Source organism: Phoca vitulina, unplaced genomic scaffold (genome assembly GCF_004348235.1).
Source record: "Phoca vitulina isolate PV1807 unplaced genomic scaffold, GSC_HSeal_1.0 scaffold37, whole genome shotgun sequence".
Classification (NCBI taxonomy): Eukaryota; Metazoa; Chordata; class Mammalia; order Carnivora; family Phocidae; genus Phoca; species Phoca vitulina.
In genome coordinates, this window is record NW_022589740.1 from 9,746,474 (window position 1) to 9,765,095 (window position 18,622).

The 18,622-nt window shown below is 44.1% G+C and overlaps 1 protein-coding gene across 5 annotated transcripts in view; it reads left to right on the forward strand.

The window, feature by feature from the left end:
- The window catches only part of TJP2 (tight junction protein 2), a 123,413-nt gene that overhangs the window by 42,625 nt on the left and 62,166 nt on the right, over window positions 1-18,622 (forward strand). For 3 of the 5 annotated variants that reach the window (XM_032427493.1, XM_032427496.1, XM_032427498.1), the window contains exon 1: window positions 4,613-4,806. The exons of 1 other annotated variant lie outside the window; for it this stretch is intronic. In XM_032427493.1, the coding sequence (XP_032283384.1) occupies window positions 4,747-4,806 (60 nt within the window). In that variant the 5' untranslated portion in view covers window positions 4,613-4,746. Of the gene's footprint in view, window positions 1-4,612; window positions 4,807-11,281; window positions 11,470-18,622 lie in introns of those variants that run through there. One more of the 5 variants, XM_032427501.1, reaches the window with a different exon arrangement.

The window sequence follows — 18,622 nt, forward strand, 5'->3', positions numbered from 1 at the left end:
CCACTGCAGGGGAGGTGAGGGCAGGCCAGGCCGTTTCTCCTGAACGGTGCCCCTCCCTTGGGCAGAGTGTTAACTGTGGCCTCTGCATGTTAGTCATTCCTGTACTTGGTCAACTCTCCCGCCTTATCATCATTTGTTTACTTGGTTATGTCTTCATCACGCTGTGAGGAAGCCCCCCAGTATATATTGTCTTTGTCTTCTCTGTATGTGCCCCAGGGTACATGAGAGGTATTCAAGAAATGTTTGTTGTGGAAAATTGTCTCTATGATTGCAGTCAGCCTTTCTGTGTGCAGGCCAACTAAATTGCTCAGTTACCCTGTCAGCTTTTCAATGTCAGATCCCTTTGTTCCCACTTAATGACACTTTATAACTATACTGCAAATATATATGTATATATACACATATACGTGTGTGTCTATATGTCTATGGGTGTGTGTGTGTGTATGTATATATGTATATATCCAAATTTCAATGTTCTTGAGGAAATTTGATGAAAAGTGTTTAGTTTATCACATTGATTTGAAGTCTTCTGACCAACTTGTTACAAAGATCTTATACATTGTGATGCATACTGAAAAGTATTGAAAAACTGTCCATTACACAAACAACATGGCACAAACAATAACTACAATTTGAAAAGAGAAAGACACACAGTCCTATCCTGTCATCAGATCATGTTTCCATTTGCTTTCCAGTTCGTTTATATGTTTTTCATAGTTTCTTCATTGTCATCATAGGGTAGATAAGATTTGTGTTTGTTCTTTTTTTTTTTTTTTTAAAGATTTTATTTATTTGAGAGAGAGAGAGCTCGCGAGCGTGCACAAGTCAGCGGGGAGGGGCAGAGGGAGAGGGAGAAGCAGACTCCCCACTGAGCGGGGAGCCGATGTGGGACTCAATCCCAGGACCCTAGGATCATGACCTGAGCCGAGGGCAGAAGCTTAACCGACTGAGCCACCCAGGCGCCCATTTGTGTCTTCTTCATTGGTTACTATATCATTATTCTCCTTGTTGCTTGACAGACTTGTAATTTTAAAGGACTGCTATGCCAATTCAGTTGATCCGCTGTAATTCAGGAGCCCTCTATTATTGGACATTGATGGTTTCCATCCTTTGTTATCATGAATTGGCATCCAGTGAAGTGCCTCACCTACCAGTCAGCCACGGGAGTCTGACCTCCAGTCTCATCTTCCCACTGAAACAGCTCTGGCCAAGATGAGCACTGGTTCTCTTCTTGGTGAGCGTCTTCTGTTCTTACCTTAACTGACCTCCTCATTGGTGTCTGTTGTTGGCTATTTTCCCCTGCTTGGAAATTCATTCTTCCCTTGATTTTGTGGATACTGCTCCAGAGAGGTTTTTTTCTTCCCTTTTCCTCTTTGGTCTCTGCTCAGGGGATTTGAGCTTGCCCCCTAATAATTGGCATTTCCAGAGATGGATCCTATCTTTTTTTTTTTTTTTTTTTTGCCTGTCACAATAAAGGTTATTATGAAAACAGGCTGGATGGGTCCTATCTTTAATCCTCTGCTGCCTCAATCTACATAGTGTCTCTGAATAGTCTCACTTCCTCCCCTGACCTCATCTTTCTTTTTTTTTTTTTTAAAGATTTTATTTATTTATTTGACAGAGAGAGAGACAGCGAGAGAGGGAACACAAGCAGGGGGAGTGGGAGAGGGAGAAGCATGCTTCCTGCGGAGCAGGGAGCCTGATGCAGGGCTCGATCCCAGGACCCTGGGATCATGACCTGAGCCGAGGGCAGATGCTTAACGACTGAGCCACCCAGGCGCCCCTGACCTCATCTTTCTTGATACATTGACAATACTCAGATCTCTTCCTCTATCCCAGAGCTCTCTGCCCAAGTACTCAATGACTAGTGCATAGTGGACAACTGAACATCTCCACCTGCATGACCCATAGCCCTTGAAACTCAATCAGTCCTTAACTAAACTCACCTTCTTTCCTCAAGCCCCTCCCAAGATCTGCTCCCACTCCTGCATTCTCTGGTAAAGATACTGTCATCTACTCAGTTAAGCCAGAAACCTGAGAGTCACCTTAGACTCACTTCCCTCTTCCTTACATCATTTGTAATCAGGCAGTCAGCCAGCCTGATGATTACTCTCCCTTAATTTCTTGAGAAGTGGCTCCTTTTTGTCTAACACGGCCTGATAGCCATGTCATCTCTCACCTGCCTTCCCACAAAAAACACATTTTTTGCTGGTCTTGTCATTCTTACTGACACCCCCCCCACACACACACACCTGCCACATTCATCTTCCTTCAGAAGCTGACAGAGTGATCTTTACAAAATGCCAATCTAATCCCACTTGTACTGTGTTCATAGGAGAATACAGCCCCTGCCTGCCTGGGCAACCTCACTTCCTGGCACTGAAGAGCAAGTCTGTGGTCTCTTCATTCCTTGTTTCTCCACTTGTATTTATTCCCTTCACCTGGAAAGCTTTCCCCCCTCTTTCTGTCTCACAAATTCATTCCTGTAAGCAACCCCACATCTGGAAAGCTTTCCCTGAACCCCATCTGGGTGAAGAACCCCTCCCAAAAGTCCCCTGAGTCCCCTGAGCTTTCCAGGAATCCCAGCACTTACAGTTTCTTATTATTTACTGGGCATCTGCTGTAATAGACTGAGCTCCCCAAGTTGAGAGCCTAAGTCTTTTATCAGGGGTCTGGCTTGATAGAAGTGGGTCAGTGATTGATAGAATTTCTTCGGAGAAACAAATTCTAGGAGTGGGGTTCAAATGTGCAACCCACATGTGAAAAATATGTACTATGAATTCCTTCTCCAAAGAGTTAGTATTTATTTATAACTGCCACCAGCAATGCTAGCGTACTAACTGAATCACGTTTTTCAACAACTATTTATTGTTAATCTGTGTCAGGCACTGTGTCAGAAGAATAGTATTTCCAGTATACAACTATTTCATTATTTGGAGCAGTGTAGTCCAATAGAACTTCCTGCAGTGGTAGAAATACTCTATATCTGCGCTGTCCACGATGGTAGCCATTACTGCATGTGGCTACTGAGCCCTGGAAATGTGACTAACGTGACCAAGAAACTGAAATTTTCATTTCCTTTAATTTTAGTTAATGTAAATTGAAATGTATTAAATACCTGCATGTGGGAAGTGGTTATCATGAATCATGGACAGTGCATCTCTAGAGAGAAAAAGGAAATCATTCAGCAGATATTAGTGCTACATTCTGGATTCCTTTCTTCCTTTTTAAATGCTAATGAAGCTCACATCACTAAGGTGTGACCAGTTCACTCAGGCTATCACTGTTACTGTTTGTCGGCACTACCTAATTTGGGAAACATTTTTTAAATTGGTGCTTAGGTCAGGAGAGTAACACCTTACATCAGGAATACTACCCAAACATCTGGGTCTGGAGACTTGAAGGAAAGTGGGAAATGTTACTCACAATGCTTTTTATCCAGAGGCATGCACTTAGCTACCCCAAAGGAGGCCAGAAGCCTAACACTTTCAGAGCGGCATCTGCTGGACTTGTTTTTCCACATAAACTGCCAAACTTGTTTTGATTAGGCAGGAAGTGAAGCAATTTTTCAGGGAGAGAGCCCAGCATCTGCATCTCGTCAGCGGGTCAGACCAGACCTTTTATCTCTTACCTTCCACTTGTGAGCCTAGGCCGAGTTTTGCTTTAAGAGAAAGCAATTTTAAGGGAAGAGCAAGGTGGTCCGCACTTCTTTCTCTTACAACGCGGTTCCCTTAGATTTCAAACCCCAAATTATATTTTTAATCAGTGTACCTGTTTTGAGTCTCCGAATAATTTACATGCCCCTAAAATAAGGAAGCTTTTACTTCTCTTGTGCAGTTCTTTGTACATAGGACTCTAAAACGAATAAACGTACTGAGTTGAATTAAATAAATCCTACTGGCTAAGCATTTGTGACCTACTGGTAGCCTTTTAAAATGAGAGAGGGGTTCCAATCTTTATTGGAGTTGCTGGAAATGTGCCAAAGAGATAACTGGAGTATATTTTCCTCAGAAGTCGTGTTTTATTTAGCACCAACATCCCAACACCCTCGGAATTCGGGTAATCAGTTGTTGAGCTGAGAAATGTGGGGTACAATGCCGTGTTTGTGTTGGCTGGCTGGGCAGGCCTCTAGGTAGGGCAGAAAACTTTGGGGTTTCCCCTCTTCTTCCTTTCGGAAGAGAGCTAAAGAGGCGCCGCAAACCTCTCCAAAAAGTGTTCGTACCGGATTCGCAAGCGACCTCAAAGAAGAGCCCCGGGACAGACAGGCCAGCCCCAAACCTCCTGCTGCTCTCCCAGCGCTTCCCCCGCGCGCGCCCGGAGCGGGACCTGCCGGCCTAGTGCGCGCCGCGGAGCGAACCATCGCGCCGCCCGGGACGGGGGGTAAGGCGTGGGGGCCGCGGGCCGCTCGGACCCCGGCGTCCCCTTGCCGCCGCCGCCGCCCCCTCCCGCCCCCTGCCGGGAGTCGCCTGTGAAACGGCCAGTGGCGGGGGCCTCGAGGATTGGGCCTGCGAGCCCTCCCCGCACCCCCCGGCCGCGCGGGGGTGGTAGCGGCCCATTTGAGAGTTTCCCGGGTCCGGCTGCCGGCGCAGAGGCGCTGCGCTCCGGCGGGGGGTGGGCGGCGGGAGGAGGGACAAAGGGGTGGGCCCCAGGGGCCGGCCGTGCCGCAGTCCCGGCTTCGGGTCCGAGGACTGATCCGCTGCGCGGACAACGAGGAAGAGCGGAGCCCAGGCGGGACTTGCGCCCGAGATGCCGGTGCGAGGAGATCGCGGGTTTCCACCGCGGCGGGAGCTGTCAGCTTGGCTCCGTGTAAGTGCCCTCTCGAGTCCGCTCGGACGGGAGAAAGGTCTCGGGGAATGAGCGTGGGAGCGCGTGGTGGGCTTCCTGTTGCGCGGTAGGTAGGTGCTACTCTCCCACCTGAACGTGGGGCCGAGGGCGGGGGTAGATTTCACCCGGCCGGGTGGTGGCTCATGGCCTCCGCGGCTCCTTGATCCTTTTCTCTTCTCTCTGAAGTCACTTTTCGGAGTAAGTCTCCAGGAGGGAAGGGCAAACCGTCCTGAACTCTGTCCTGGACCTCTGCTACCTTGAAGGCATCTCGTCCTGCCTGTGGTGTAGCCTGCTGCGTGCCTGGTGTTTTCTCTGTTTCCAACCACATACTTTGACTTGGTGCAGAGCTACAGGCATGTGTGTGAGAGACAAACTGACAACTCTTGGGAGACCAGGAGCTTCATTTTCCCTTTTAATCAGCTGCCTCTGTAATACCAGTAAAAGTTGTTTTCAGTAGGGACTGGAGATGGGGTTCTGGAGGAAGCCCCAAAAAGGGAGTGATGAATGCCTTCTACGCTGGTATTATCTTAACCTGTCACCATTCCCTTTCTTTTATGTCTTCATTTGTCAAGTTTCCGCTTTTACACAGTAGTTGAAGTTACAAATAATCAGGGTTTTGACTACAGGGTTTTAACATTCTTGAAATGTGGACGAACTTGGGAGTGAATACTCCAGGGCTTAGTAATGGAATACAGCCTCCCACCTCTATTTTAGCTTCACTTCTTCAGCGCTGCTTCCCTGGCAGCTGTCTGGTCTGAGTAATAATGGTTGTGGTTTCCCTGCAGTTCCCAGCGGAGACTCACCCCATCATAGAAACTGCCCTGTGACTGCACACGCCCTCCCTCAGCTTGGGGAATCCTAGCAAAGGGGGAAAGAGGCCCTTTGCTTCAGAGCTTCTGGTGGTCTGTGCTAGGTGTGCTGACAATCATTTTGGGAGAACCAGCCCTGCTTTGTCAGAATCATTCCTGGGAGGGACGGTGTGTGTGTGGGTGGGGGGGTAACATCTACACCCACACCTGGGAAGAAGATGTTTTAAGTGAGGAGCAGGAGTAGTTGCATTTGTAGCATTTAATATCCTGCTGAAGAATGAAATTTGACTATTCATTAAATTTTCCTGAACAGCTTCACTTCAGCGTGGGCAATACCCGTGTTAAAGAGCGTGCCTCTGTTACACTGTCTTGTCGGGAAAGCATGCACGTAATTAAGAATGATGAGTTCCAGTTAGAAATAAGGGTGCGATGCTGTGGCTTCTCCTCTCCGGGGAGATGGGAGAAGGGGTGCTTCACTCAGGCAACGGTGGCTTTTGAGGTGTTCCTTGAGCTTTTTCAGAGCTGCCACCAGATTGATGAAGGGGGATTTCTTTCCTTGAAATGGCTGCCGCCACCTTTTCATGACCACACAGCTAGTACCAAGCACCTCCCTACCTGCGGCGGTCTCTGTGAGGGGTACAAGATGAGCAAGACTCAGCGTCTGCCTTCTGAGTCCGTGAGAGCCGAACACGTTAGACTGAGACTCTGGACTCTGCTGGGATACCTGTGGCTGGGGCGGGGGAGGCGGGTGTGCGATACACACGCATACTCTGCGGTACATAACTACGGGCCAGGTGGGACCGCCTTGTACACCCTCCCTGTAGGGATTGTTTTGGGGAAGAAAGGGCCGCATTTGAACAGGTACCTCACAGCGCAAGCCAGTAAAGAAGATGGGGCTAATAACACGCCCACCTCATAGGGTTGAGTGAGGACTAGCATGAAGTGATGTTAGGGTGTTGGGCATGTGTGGGTGCCAGGTAAATGGTAGCTACTAATAAGAACCAAGACAGGTGCTGAAAGTTCCAAGTGCTGGGTCCTGGGAGGTGGTAGGATCTAGAAGTATAGGTAGGAGGTACCAGGTAGGTGTCTAGGCAGGAGCCGAGGTAAACAAAAAGAGTTGCTCACACTCTTGAAAGGCCTTGAATGCCAGCAACAGAATTTGGTGGGGAGGGGGGAGTCCTAAAATCCCTAATGTCTTAATGACTTGTATTTCCCTACAAAGAAGTGAACAAGTTTCCCAGTAAAAACTTCACCCCACCCCCTACACAGGGAATATTACTATTTTTGAGGCACTGAAATGCCTAAGACCAATGAATTTTAACCTCGCCCCCCTGGGGAATTCCATTTGCAAGGACTTCTGCCTGCATTTGTTTAACTTTTGATCTAATTCTTTGTACATTGACAGAAGGTTACAACCAGCCATTTATCTTTTGCAGAAATGCCTGGGAATGCAAGGGAGATGTAAAAATCCCTGCAGTGACTTAAGTTTAGAAAGGGTTTCTCTTCTGAAGGTATTCTTTTTTAATAAACAGGTGAGTTCTTGAAACTAGGCGGGGCCACTTTAGTCCTGTGGATAGTAGTACCTTCTGTAGTTGACAAAGTCATGCAGATTGGGGCTGGGAGTGCCAGGAGGTGTGGGTGGCGGGGGTGGGGTTAAGAGGAAGGGTTAGTAATCACAGCTGAAACTTTCAACATACTCTTACCAAGAATATGAGCCATCAGGGAATTCCTTGCCTAATCCCTAAAACAAATCCCATTAAGGAGTTGTGGCTACAGATTAATTTATCTAGGTTGAGAGCTGACTCCCTATAAAATGCCTCATTGATTAGATTCTGAGCAGTAATCAGGGGGCCAACAATTGTTGGCCAGATGGCCCTGGAGTAGCCAGCCTTGGTATTGAAAGGCATTTTCCATTGAAGGTGATTTTGGGATGTAGTCACATAGGAGGGTGTGATTGATGTGCATGTGTGTTGGGGAGTACAGTTGGGGGGCAGAATATCTCACGTTTTACTGAGTTAATTTCTTGCTCCTAAATCCAAGGGTTGGGGTCAGAAACAGACTTAGCAGTCAGATTTAACACCTGTTTAGGGAGTTAAAAACGCCAGAGTTTTTGTGAACTTCTCGGGGTTAAAAAAGAAATCTTCCCTAAAACTATTAATGACCTACTTCAACCCCACAGGAATTTTTATGATGACCCTTGTTAGCAGAAGCCGGTATAGCTACCAAATTTATGTGGGTCTAAGGTGATATTACCATTAACAATTTTTTTTTAAGACCATGTAAGAGCAGTGGGAAAAAGTTTTCAGGCACTCAGTCCTAACATTAAGTACTGGCAATAGCTAGTTCCTGGTTTGAAGGGTACCTGGGAAATACAGCTGGCTCAGCTTGTACACCACCAATGTTACCGTACACGAAGCAGAGCTTAGAGTTGGCAAGTGTCTGCTCTCACTCTTTTCAGCTTGATTAGGAAATGTACTTAACTTGGCCTCTCACTTCTAGAGCCCAGGTAGGCCTGCAGAGGCCTTCCCATGATGGTGATGGTTTCATTCTGTTTTTAAGGGATCTAGAGCCTTTATCATCCAGCGGCCACAGCATCCAAAGTTTCATCAGCCTTGATAACCTATGAGCTCAGAAGAGAGACTGTCGTATTGAAAAAATACCTGATATGTTAATTAAGCAATTTTTCTGCCTTTTTTTTTTTGCTGTTCCCTGAATAGTGTTTTCTAAAGTGTGCTACACAGACAGACTTACAGGTGGCACGTTATTTTTCAGTTACTGTGCATGAATACTGTACTCCAAGGATGAAAAATATAAAGCCGGCTACCAAATTCACTTATTTCGTAGATAGGTTGCTTAGAATGAGGCACAGTAAGTATTAAGTAAAACAAAGAGTTTGATGTAGGAGAAATAAATTTTGGGGATGAGTGATATGAAAATAAGGGAAAAACTGTGAACACAGCCCTTGAAATCTGAGACTTGGTAATACTGTTTATAATATGAGTGTGATGTTTAGTTATGGAGAGCTGCCTGAACCTTGACCCACCTTCAGGAATGTCAGACAAAGTCTGCTGGTGTGAACCTGTGATAGGGTGGACAGAGAATGGAGGAAATACTTTGGCCCTGCAGGGGGACAGCACTCTGCTATGGAGCACGGCTTGCTCTCCTGATCTGGCAGTGCTGGAGAAGGCAGAGAACCAAATAGCATCTAATTTTTTATTTTTTATTTTTTAAAGGTTTAATTTTTAAAGTTATCTCTACACCCAACGTGGGGCTTGAACTCACAATCCTGAGATCAAGAGTTGCACACTCGAGTGACCAAGCCAGCCAGGAGCACCGAAACGCATTTAATTTTTTAAAAATGTAGCTTATGTTGGTCTGTAATGTAGGCTTTAAACAAGGATTGTAGTAGGAATTGGAAGTCTTGAGGTTTAAAAAAAAAAAAAGTAGCCCTGCCTTGACCTAAAAAAATGAGCAATTGAAGTTCATGGTCATGGTAGGTAAATAAAACCAGAATAGAAGACACTTTGAGTCACCAAAATCCTTAATCTGTGTGTGCATGCACACCTTTTACGTGAAATCCTAAGCCTTCAATTAGTAACTTGTACTTTAGTTGTTTTAAATCCATGCAGATATTTGTTTAGTGCCTCTGCCAGATGGTTATAGTTAAATCAGGTCTTTAACCTTAAAAACGTAATGCAGTCTTTCTTAATCACTTATACACCTTGTACTTTTGTTTTGTTTTTAAGTAAGCTCTACCCCTCAACATGGGGCTCGAGATCAGGACCCCAAGATCAACAGTTTGTGCCTACCCACTGAGCCAGCCGGGTGCCTCCCTACCTTGTACATTTTAGACCATTAGCAATATGCATTTTTGTAATGTTTATTTTGACTTTCAGGCTAATATTTAGCCTAATTAGAATATTCATGGCTTTTAGTTCCTCTTTGTCTTGTCCCAACATTGCATGTGTGTGGGAGTTGAATGCAGATGTTTTCTAAATTTTACCTATGTGCATATATAAAGACGGACTTCAGAATTAATTAATAAATAGGGCAGTTATTTTCTATTGTAGACTTTAATCAGCTGTATGAATATATACATTATGTTCACAAGAAAAAAATGGCATCACCTTGTGAAACTTAATTACAGTATGCCTCATCTGACAGACACCATGTATGAGACTAAATATATAGTTATATATTTATAGTTAGTGACAAGCCAGAGGCATTGGAGGGGGATATATATAATACATTCTGAGACAATTCTTGGGATAGTTAGTCTTCTTCGTAGGTAATAGTTATTAGGCTGTAATTAACAGATAATGATTAAAGTCCGGTTATATCTTTGCCATTGTATTAAAGAAAAGCTTTGGTAGAGATGAAAGAATACTGCAGATACTCTATATTTTGTCATTCCAGTTGAAGGTGAACAGGGGAAATAATGCTTTCTAATCATCAGTAGGAATAAATGAACTTTTCTCAGACTTGCAGCTTCTAAGACCTTCGTTCCTCTGAGGAGGAAGTAATGGTCCAAAATGGCTTTGTTGGGAACCGTCTCGGAGAGCCATTTATTGTCACAGCAATAAAGGCAGTGTTGCAAGTTCTAGGTTGTGGGGTTTCTTTCATGCCTTATGTAGAGTAGAGCACACCTGAGACCCTGAGTCTGTGTTGGGAAGGAGGGTAGTGTATGCTCTGAGAGGCAGCCAGCTCATTCTCAGTCCACAGAAGACGGTTCGCAAAGATATGTGGCAAAAGCAGAATGAAATTATTTGAGGGAATTAATTAGCAAAACTAACCATTTCTGTTTTTGAAAAGAATGACTCGTTTAGAAGGAATGTCCCTGTGAGCTCATTTTTAGAAGCCTGGTTCCTCCCTTACCCTTCTTCACTCAGGCTGAATCAATTTCCTTCTTGCCCGTGATTGGCTGGTATGCACATGCCAGTATTTATTAGAGCCCTTATCATGTCTGCTCCATGCCAGTCACTTCCCGTCTGCCGTGAGCCCCTCCTTGGTCTGAGTCATCTGGGTAACCCCAGAAGCTGCAGGGCACCAAACATATGCACTAAGTTTACCACATTGAACCGACTGGATCTGGGGGAGGCTTCTGTTGCATAAACCAGTAAGAACTGCAGACTCACTGGGAACTCAAGAAGAGTGGATTCCTGACATTTATATAGTGAGTGGATGGATAGTTTGTGAGTAAGGAAAAAACCTGCAGAGTTCTGTACTGACCTTTTCTGTAGCGGTGTATAAGCTGTACTAATGAGCTGGGTGACTGCAGCTAAGGCATGTAAATGGAAATTTCTTTATAGGGAAATGAGTAGTTGTATTTGAAGGCCTCTGAAGTCTTCTCTAGTGCTTAAGGTTCTAAGTGGTTGGGTATAAAGCCGAGAGAACATTCTAAATAATTTCTATTGGTTCTTGTCGTCTTAAAGTGCTTTCATGCTCCTTAAAAAACTTTTGTTTGTTTTCTTTTTGTTTTTGTTTTTTTCTTTTAAGAAGAGGTCCAGTGGATTGTCTCTGAAAGATACTTTTCTAAAGGACAAACTGAGAACCCAGGAGTGCCAGTAGTTGTTGAGCTCAGGAAGTGCTGGGAAGATCTATTATTCAGTCGCAGCTTTAATAATGCACCACCAGCGTGTGCTGTATTCTCTTCCTTGCTCTGCAGCCCAAGCCAGTATCTGCAGTCATCTTGCATCGATTCTTGAGAATCGTTCTTTCTCTTTCTTCTTCCCCTCCGCTGTTCCCAGTAAGAGCTGCCTCCTGGGAGTCTCCAACACCCCCTTCTTTTCCCGTGGACTTCTCTTTCGGGGGCCGTACTTCCTGTAGCAGAAGCGAGGTAAGGCAGGCCCAGAGGTGGGAGCCTCCTGGCTACTGCTCTATGCCCTCATTGTTCACTAACACGGAATCACTCACTGTCGCTTGAGTTTTACCATCACTCAGGCACTTCTGAGTTTTTCAGCATAACTTGAGGCAGAACACTTTGCCTACCTTGGATGGTCTGTTTAGTGTCTGCGTGAGTTTTAAGAGGGGAGAGAGATTTGTGGCATGTTAGACACCCATTGAGATTTTCCAGAAATGGAACTGGAAACATTTGTGCTTTTCCTTCTGGTGTTATTGTTGGAGTCTAAAAACAGGCAAACGGCAACACTGAAATAAAGAGGCACTGGGTTCATCTTGAATACCAGTGGCCTTCTTTCTAGCAGACCTAATCTGAATTTTAATCAGAGGTCTGGGAGAAATAATTTACTTACACTGCTTAAGCGCACAGTTTGCAGGTGTCTTTACCCAAGTCAGGAAGAAGCAGGAAAGGTGGACTCAATTTACCAAAGAACTGAGGTTTAAAAAATGTGCAGGAAACTGAGAAAAATTTTCCCATAGAAACAGTGGTATCCAGGGTCTGTCCTTGCAAACTTGTTTACTCATAATGAAGCTTTTTTATATTGTTGTTTTTCTGGTGTTTTAATGAAGTATAACAGTAAAATGCACAGATCTCAAATGGACGGCTTGATAAATTTGTTTTTGTTGTGGTAAAGCACATGAGATCCACCCTTCTAACCGTTTTAAAGTGTACAGTTCAGTGGCATTTAGTACACGCACAGTACTGTGCAGACACCGCGATCTGGTTCCAGAGCTGGGTGAACACTTACATGAATGTATTCACTCCTGTGGTTACCACCTAGATCAAAAAACAGGACTTTCCATCACTGTAGAAGCTTCTCTCTTGCTACTTTCTCTGTTACCACCCCACCTCCAAGGGAACCTCTTTTCTGACTTCTGTCACCATGGGATAGTTTTGCTTGACTTTGAGAGGATCTGTATAAATGAGTCAACATTTTGTGTCTAGCTTCTTTTGCTCAACATAACTTCTGTGAGATTCATCCGTATTGTTACCTGATTCAGTAGTTCTTTGTTGCTGAGTAGTAGTCCATTTATATGAGTTATCACAGTTTGTTTATCCATTCTTCTCTTGATGGATATTTAGGTTGTTGCCTGTTTGTTTGTGTTTTCCTATTATGACTAAAGCTGCTAGGGAAATCACCCACACTTTGCTTTGGGGACGTATGCACTCACTTCTCTTATCTAAATTCCTAGGAGTAGATTTGCTGGGTCGTATGTCGGGGATGTGTTTAACTTTCATTCTGTAACTGAAGTCAGGCAGACCTGGGTGTGAATTCCTTTGTCCTCCCACTTGCTTGCTTTACCTCAGGCAATTTACTTTCTCCATGTTCAGTTTTTCTCAGCTGTAAAATGGGCACTGTGTACCTGATCAGTCAGGGTTCGGTGAGGAAAAGGGACATCATTTTAGCTATTTCAAGGAGAAAGGAATTTAATGGAGAGCATTAATGCCTACAAAACAAGAGGCTGGACAGACAAAAACCAAGGGCCCACCACTGGCTTTCATATTTGCACCCCAGCAAGTTAGAAAGCTGCTGCGGTCCAGAGCCAGGACCTTGGAAACACCCTTCTACCTGCTCAGCCTCTGCAGCCCAGAGGTGACTGAAATGGTAGGGAGCTTAGTGAAAAGTGCAAAGCTCAGGTCTGGCAAATCCGCCTTGCCTGCGACTGCTGCTATGGGAAAAAAGAAAACAAACGGCATCTGCTTTCCTTCCTCCTGCTAGATCTTAAACAAGCGCACCCTGTTGGCCAGGGGGCTGGGGTTTCTGGAAGTAAGGGAAGAGGAGTGCCAGACAACAAGAAATGGGATAGACGCCTCCTGGGGTGGCACTGGTGACCTAGGTGGAAACTTACTCGTATCATCATTTTGACGTAAGAACATTTGCCGAAGCAGTCCTATGGCCGCTTTAATGCACATTCAGAGTCTGTCCTTTGACTTTATAGTCACCTGCTGGAGGACGGATGCTGCTGTCAGACCTCCCTGTCACATAATTGTTTCTGTGAAGGGCCTCAGCTTCTTCAGCTACTAATCTGTGATTCTAGGTACTTTTCTTTATGAGTAAGCTTAAGAAATTATAATTTGCAAGCCTACCAATTAATACAGAAACTGAAAGGTGACTTAATTCTAAGAACACTGCTTTGATGTATACTTTATGAAAATTACTGAGTGTTTTCTTTTTGAAGTCATTCTGATTTGTTAGTTTTTAATAAAGTAAAAGGTGATATATAAATCTTGTTAATAGGTGGGCTAAAAAGGACGTTCCCTTTTTCTGTCTTTATCTTTTGACAAATGAAATGGAAAGAAATTAGATTTTTATCCTATTTGGTGCCAAGAATCTCCTGCTGACAGCACATGCTAGTCTACTAAAACATTTGGCAATAGTGACTGTCCTGTTTCTAGCTTATATTATGAAATGTGAGCTGCACTCTACTGCTCTTGAGACATTTAAACATTTTCAATCAATTGAATCAATTTTTTACTTCCTAGGGACCTTACTATTACTGCTTTGAGGTGGGCTGGCCAAATGATTTATTGATTAACATTTTATTTTAGGCTTCTGTCTCTAGTGCTACTTCTGAAGGCTCCTTGCAGAAAAATCTGAAGTGAGAGGAACGCAAATATTCTAAGTGCCAAGATAAGCGTGACCAGTGAATTCATTTCAGCCACTGGCGTGGCAGTTAGAGTGAGCTGGCTCTTTGCAAAGCTCGCTTAAATTTGATTGTGTGAGAAATATATTGACAGAATCCCATTTTCTCTCTTTTTAGCCAGACTAATCCAGTTGGCCAGGGCTAACAATGGATGTCCAAACAGTTTACAGTGGTTAATACAATGGACAAAGGGTTTCACTGTTTGGAGAGTAGAAAAGAGAGCTGATGGGGAGCTTCTTAAGGGCACTGACCTAATTCACTCCTTCAACAAAAATGATAAAAGTATATATGTATTCTGATCCAGGTGTCTATAAATATTTCAGCTAGTACTATTACAGCCTCAGGAAGGGCCGTGTGGTGCTGTTTTGTGTGTTTTGTAAAGTACAGCCTTTATTTTTATTTGACAGTGGCCTTTAGATTTTTTTTTTTTTAAATAAGCCAAGTTCTGGCATGAACTGATATTCCACGAAAGTTAGGGAATTAAGAAAGGCAGCTGAAATCACACGTCACCCTCCTCACTCCTGAAACCTCCTCACATTCAGGAATTTTAGTTATGTACTTTTTTAGAGATAAACTTCTCTGTGAGCCTTCCTTCTGTAAAATGTGGAGAAACAGAACTGGGTTAAAAATAAAGTTAGTTCAGGCATTGTGTTTATGATTTACTTTGTCCAGAAAACATAAATTGCCAATGTTTTTGCTATTTATTACCACGAAATATTTGCAGGCAGTATGTACTGCCTCAAAGAATATCTCTCACCTATTAATAGAACAGGAGCAAAGGAAGAGTGCACACATCACTATGGGGTAAAAAAGCTTGGGCTTAGTTCTAAGTTCCAAGTAACAATTGCATTGTGGTTTTTTGTTTGTTTGTTTGTTTGAAGATTTTATTTATTTATTTGACAGACAGACACAGCGAGAGAGAGAGAGAGAGAGAGAGAGAGAGAGAGAGAACAAGCAGGGGGAGTGGGGGAAGGAGAAGAAGGCTGCCTGCGGAGCAGGGAGCCCGATGTGGGGCTCGATCCCAGGACCCTGAGATCATGACCTGAGCTGAAGGCAGATGCTTAAGGACTGAGCCATCCAGGCGCCCCGAGTAACAATTGCATTGTTGTTTTAAGTGGTCTTTGAGTGTGACTGGATGATTAAATATAAATGTTGACCTGATTGGATTATGTCTCAGCCATGAACGGTCCTGAAAAAACTGCAGTAACCTAGCACTAACCTATCACTCTGGATAGTTACCATACATGTTCTTTTGGCTTTATATTTGGGATAATGATTTATGCAGTGAAATATCATAGAAACTGGGGTGCTGTCATATCTGTCTCTTTCATCTGTTTCAAGTTGGATATATTGGCTTTCTTTGTGTAGTCCGTGCTACATGGATAGTCCATTATCTTCCTAAGAAGTAACGTAAGCTTTTTGATTGGGATGAGCTTAATCAAAATGAATGCTTGGAAACAGAACTGCAAAAAAAGTCCTCAAGTAGGTCTAATCTAAATTTCAGGGCATATGTTTATCTTTTCAGAAAAGCAGGGTGTTTTCACCGGGGCCTGTGTTCTGCCAAGTGTTGGAAGGGGTATCGGTGTCACTGTTGGGGGTGATTGTGAGTTCTTGAGAGCGGGTCTAGATCTTCGCTTTCCTAGTCCAGACACAGCATAGTTGCTCAGGCAGTGGCGGAAGGTGAAAGGAAGAAGTGGAGCAGGTAGGTCTCAAAGGACTGAAATGGGATCTGCATGAGTGTGTATTTTCTCCCTTTTCTTACTATATTCCCAACCCAGCAAAAAAGTATTTTGCAGGTGGCTTGGAGACTGTTGGAAACAGCAGCATTCCATCATTGGAGCAACAAATCGAAACTATGCATTCATGGAGCTTGTAGAGCAGCTCTGAGGCTGTGTCCTTGATTTCTACTCTGGGCATGTTGGGGGCAGGCTCACTCTGCTCGGTTCCCAAGTGCGCGGCAGAAGTCCTGATGTTTGTGAACAATGCCTAATCATGAGGGAGCCCAGGACACCAAGTGAGATGCCATGGGTTTTGCTCTGTACTGTTGGACTTCTCATAACTTCCTGTAGTGAAGTGAGGGAAGGAAGCGTGTGACTGACAGTGTTAGACCCTTGGTGCAGATCTCACTGACTAATCCTGCCCAGTTGGGGGTAGGTGTTAAAACCTGATTTAATAGGTCAGGAAACTGACACAGAAATGTTAAGTAATTTGCCCCATGTCACACAGCTCATGTGGTAGGCAGGGCATTTGAGCCAAGGTCCACTTGACTAATTCAAAACTGGTAGGTTCTTCCAACTCCACCTGCCTCTGCTTTTCAGAATCAGATGGGCAGAGACATAATGGGAGAAGCTGAAGGCCCTGTGTTGATTTTTAGGAGTTTAAAACATTATCATTGAAAGTGTATAGATGTTTTTCTCTCCAGGGAATCATCATTAGTAACAATAATATATCGATTTTTTTTTTTTAAGAGCGAGCCTGTGTGTGCAAGTGGGGGAGGGGCAGAGGGAGGGGGATGAACTCAAGCTGACTTCACGCCCAGTGCAGAGCCCAGTGTGGGGCTTAATGCGGGGCTTGATCTCTCAACCCTGAGCTGAAACGCTGAGTCGGACGCTTTAACTGACTGAGCCATCCAGGCGCCCCACAGTAATATATCAGTGTTTTTAAGAGATGTTTTCATTTTTCAGTGACTTGTGTTCATTACTGTATGGGACCTCAAAGACTCTAAGATGAGTAAGACACAGCCTTATGGGGAAGTAGATTATATAAACAACTAGCTAAAACCACAATTTATTATAGAAATACTAAGAATATGTCTTGTCTGTGAGAGTCTTTCTTCAAGTCCACAGTCTCTAGTTAGAAATGATTGTTATCCCACCAAGCTCCTATCAACCCCCCCAAAAAAAACCCCCCACAATTGTTAATGTGAAGAAAAACTTCTTGTGGCTACAAAGCACATGGGTTGTGGAATTAGAACATCTTAGACTTGCTGCGTTTGGGAATTTGGCTGTTACGGGTCAGAATTCCATCATAAGTTGCCTGAGGATCAAAGTACATCTTTTAAAACATCACATACCTCCAAGAAGTTTAGGCTAGCAGATACTCACACTTTCTGTGAAGTAGAACAGTAAGTTTTCTTTTAATATGTAGCCAAGACCATATGCATGGATATAGTGAAAATTTTGATTGAGGATCAAGATAGAGTGGGAATTTTGGAGTTAGAGCATTTTGGTGGTGGAGCAGATTATAGAGTGACATGTGTTCACCTTTGGACAGGCTGGGGGTAGGAGGATGTTGAAAACTGGAGCAAACAGCCCAAGGGGTAGAAAGAGCTGGGAAGCCTCTAACTATAGACGTTTCTTTCCAAATTCCTCCTGGAATCCTATTAAGGGTGCCTTTTCTCCTCCTCACTGTCTCACCACATAGCTCTCTTCCCCCAGGACCCAGAAGTGATGAGTAAGATGCGCATCCATGGACAGTCTGTTAAGGCTGATACTATTTGAAATGTTGATTCTTGGTCCTAGGCTCAGTCAGCCACAACAAATGCTGGCTATATAATTCTGACCAGATTCTAAGTTAGACTTCAGGGTGGACAATGGAAACTTCCAGTGTTTACACCCTCTCTTTAAAAAAATTAAAAAAAAATTTCTTTTTTTTTAAAGATTTTATTTGTCAGAGAGAGAGCGAGCGCATAAGCAAGGGGGAGCAGCAGAGGGAGAGGCAGACTCCCGCTGAACAGGGAGCCCGATGCGGGGCTCCATCCCAGGACCCTGGGATCATGACCTGAGATGAAGGCAGACGCTTAACCGACTGAGCCACCCGTCCCTAAAAAATTTTTAAAGCAGCCTTTGCCTTGGGTTGTGGGCGCCACATCCTTGTTACTTTTTTTTGAGGGTGCACAGAGAGCGTTCCAGCTTGAGATCAGGAACCAAAGTTTTTACTTCTCTTTGTCTGACACCGTTCTTCACAAAGTGTCTTGCTCAATGTTGATAATACTAACACATGTAGTTAATGATCTACTTTGAGGATTATCTGAAGCAAGATTTTGATCTTAGGCCAGCTTCCCCTGTGGTATGTGATTGGAAATTGTGAACAAGCTCAGAATTTAGCTTAGGTAAATTATAACCAGGTAAGTTCTATTGCTACCAAAACCAAGTGTAGTTCACTTTGAATTGACCTAACTTTCGGATTACATACCCACTCAGAACTAACCCCTTATTACTTAAAAAAAAAACAACCCAAAAAACAGTAAAGAAATAAGCAAACAGAACAGTATTATCCCTCAATAGTGACTGGATGCTAAGGGCAGTCCTAAGGTTTATTGAACATTAAAGTGAAAACCAAGATGAAGGAAAGCAAGAATCAGGAAGTGTGTGTACCTGTCTCGATACCGGTGTGAGCGCCTTGCAGGTAAAGATTGTGTCTTGCTGAGCAGGCACCGTGCACAT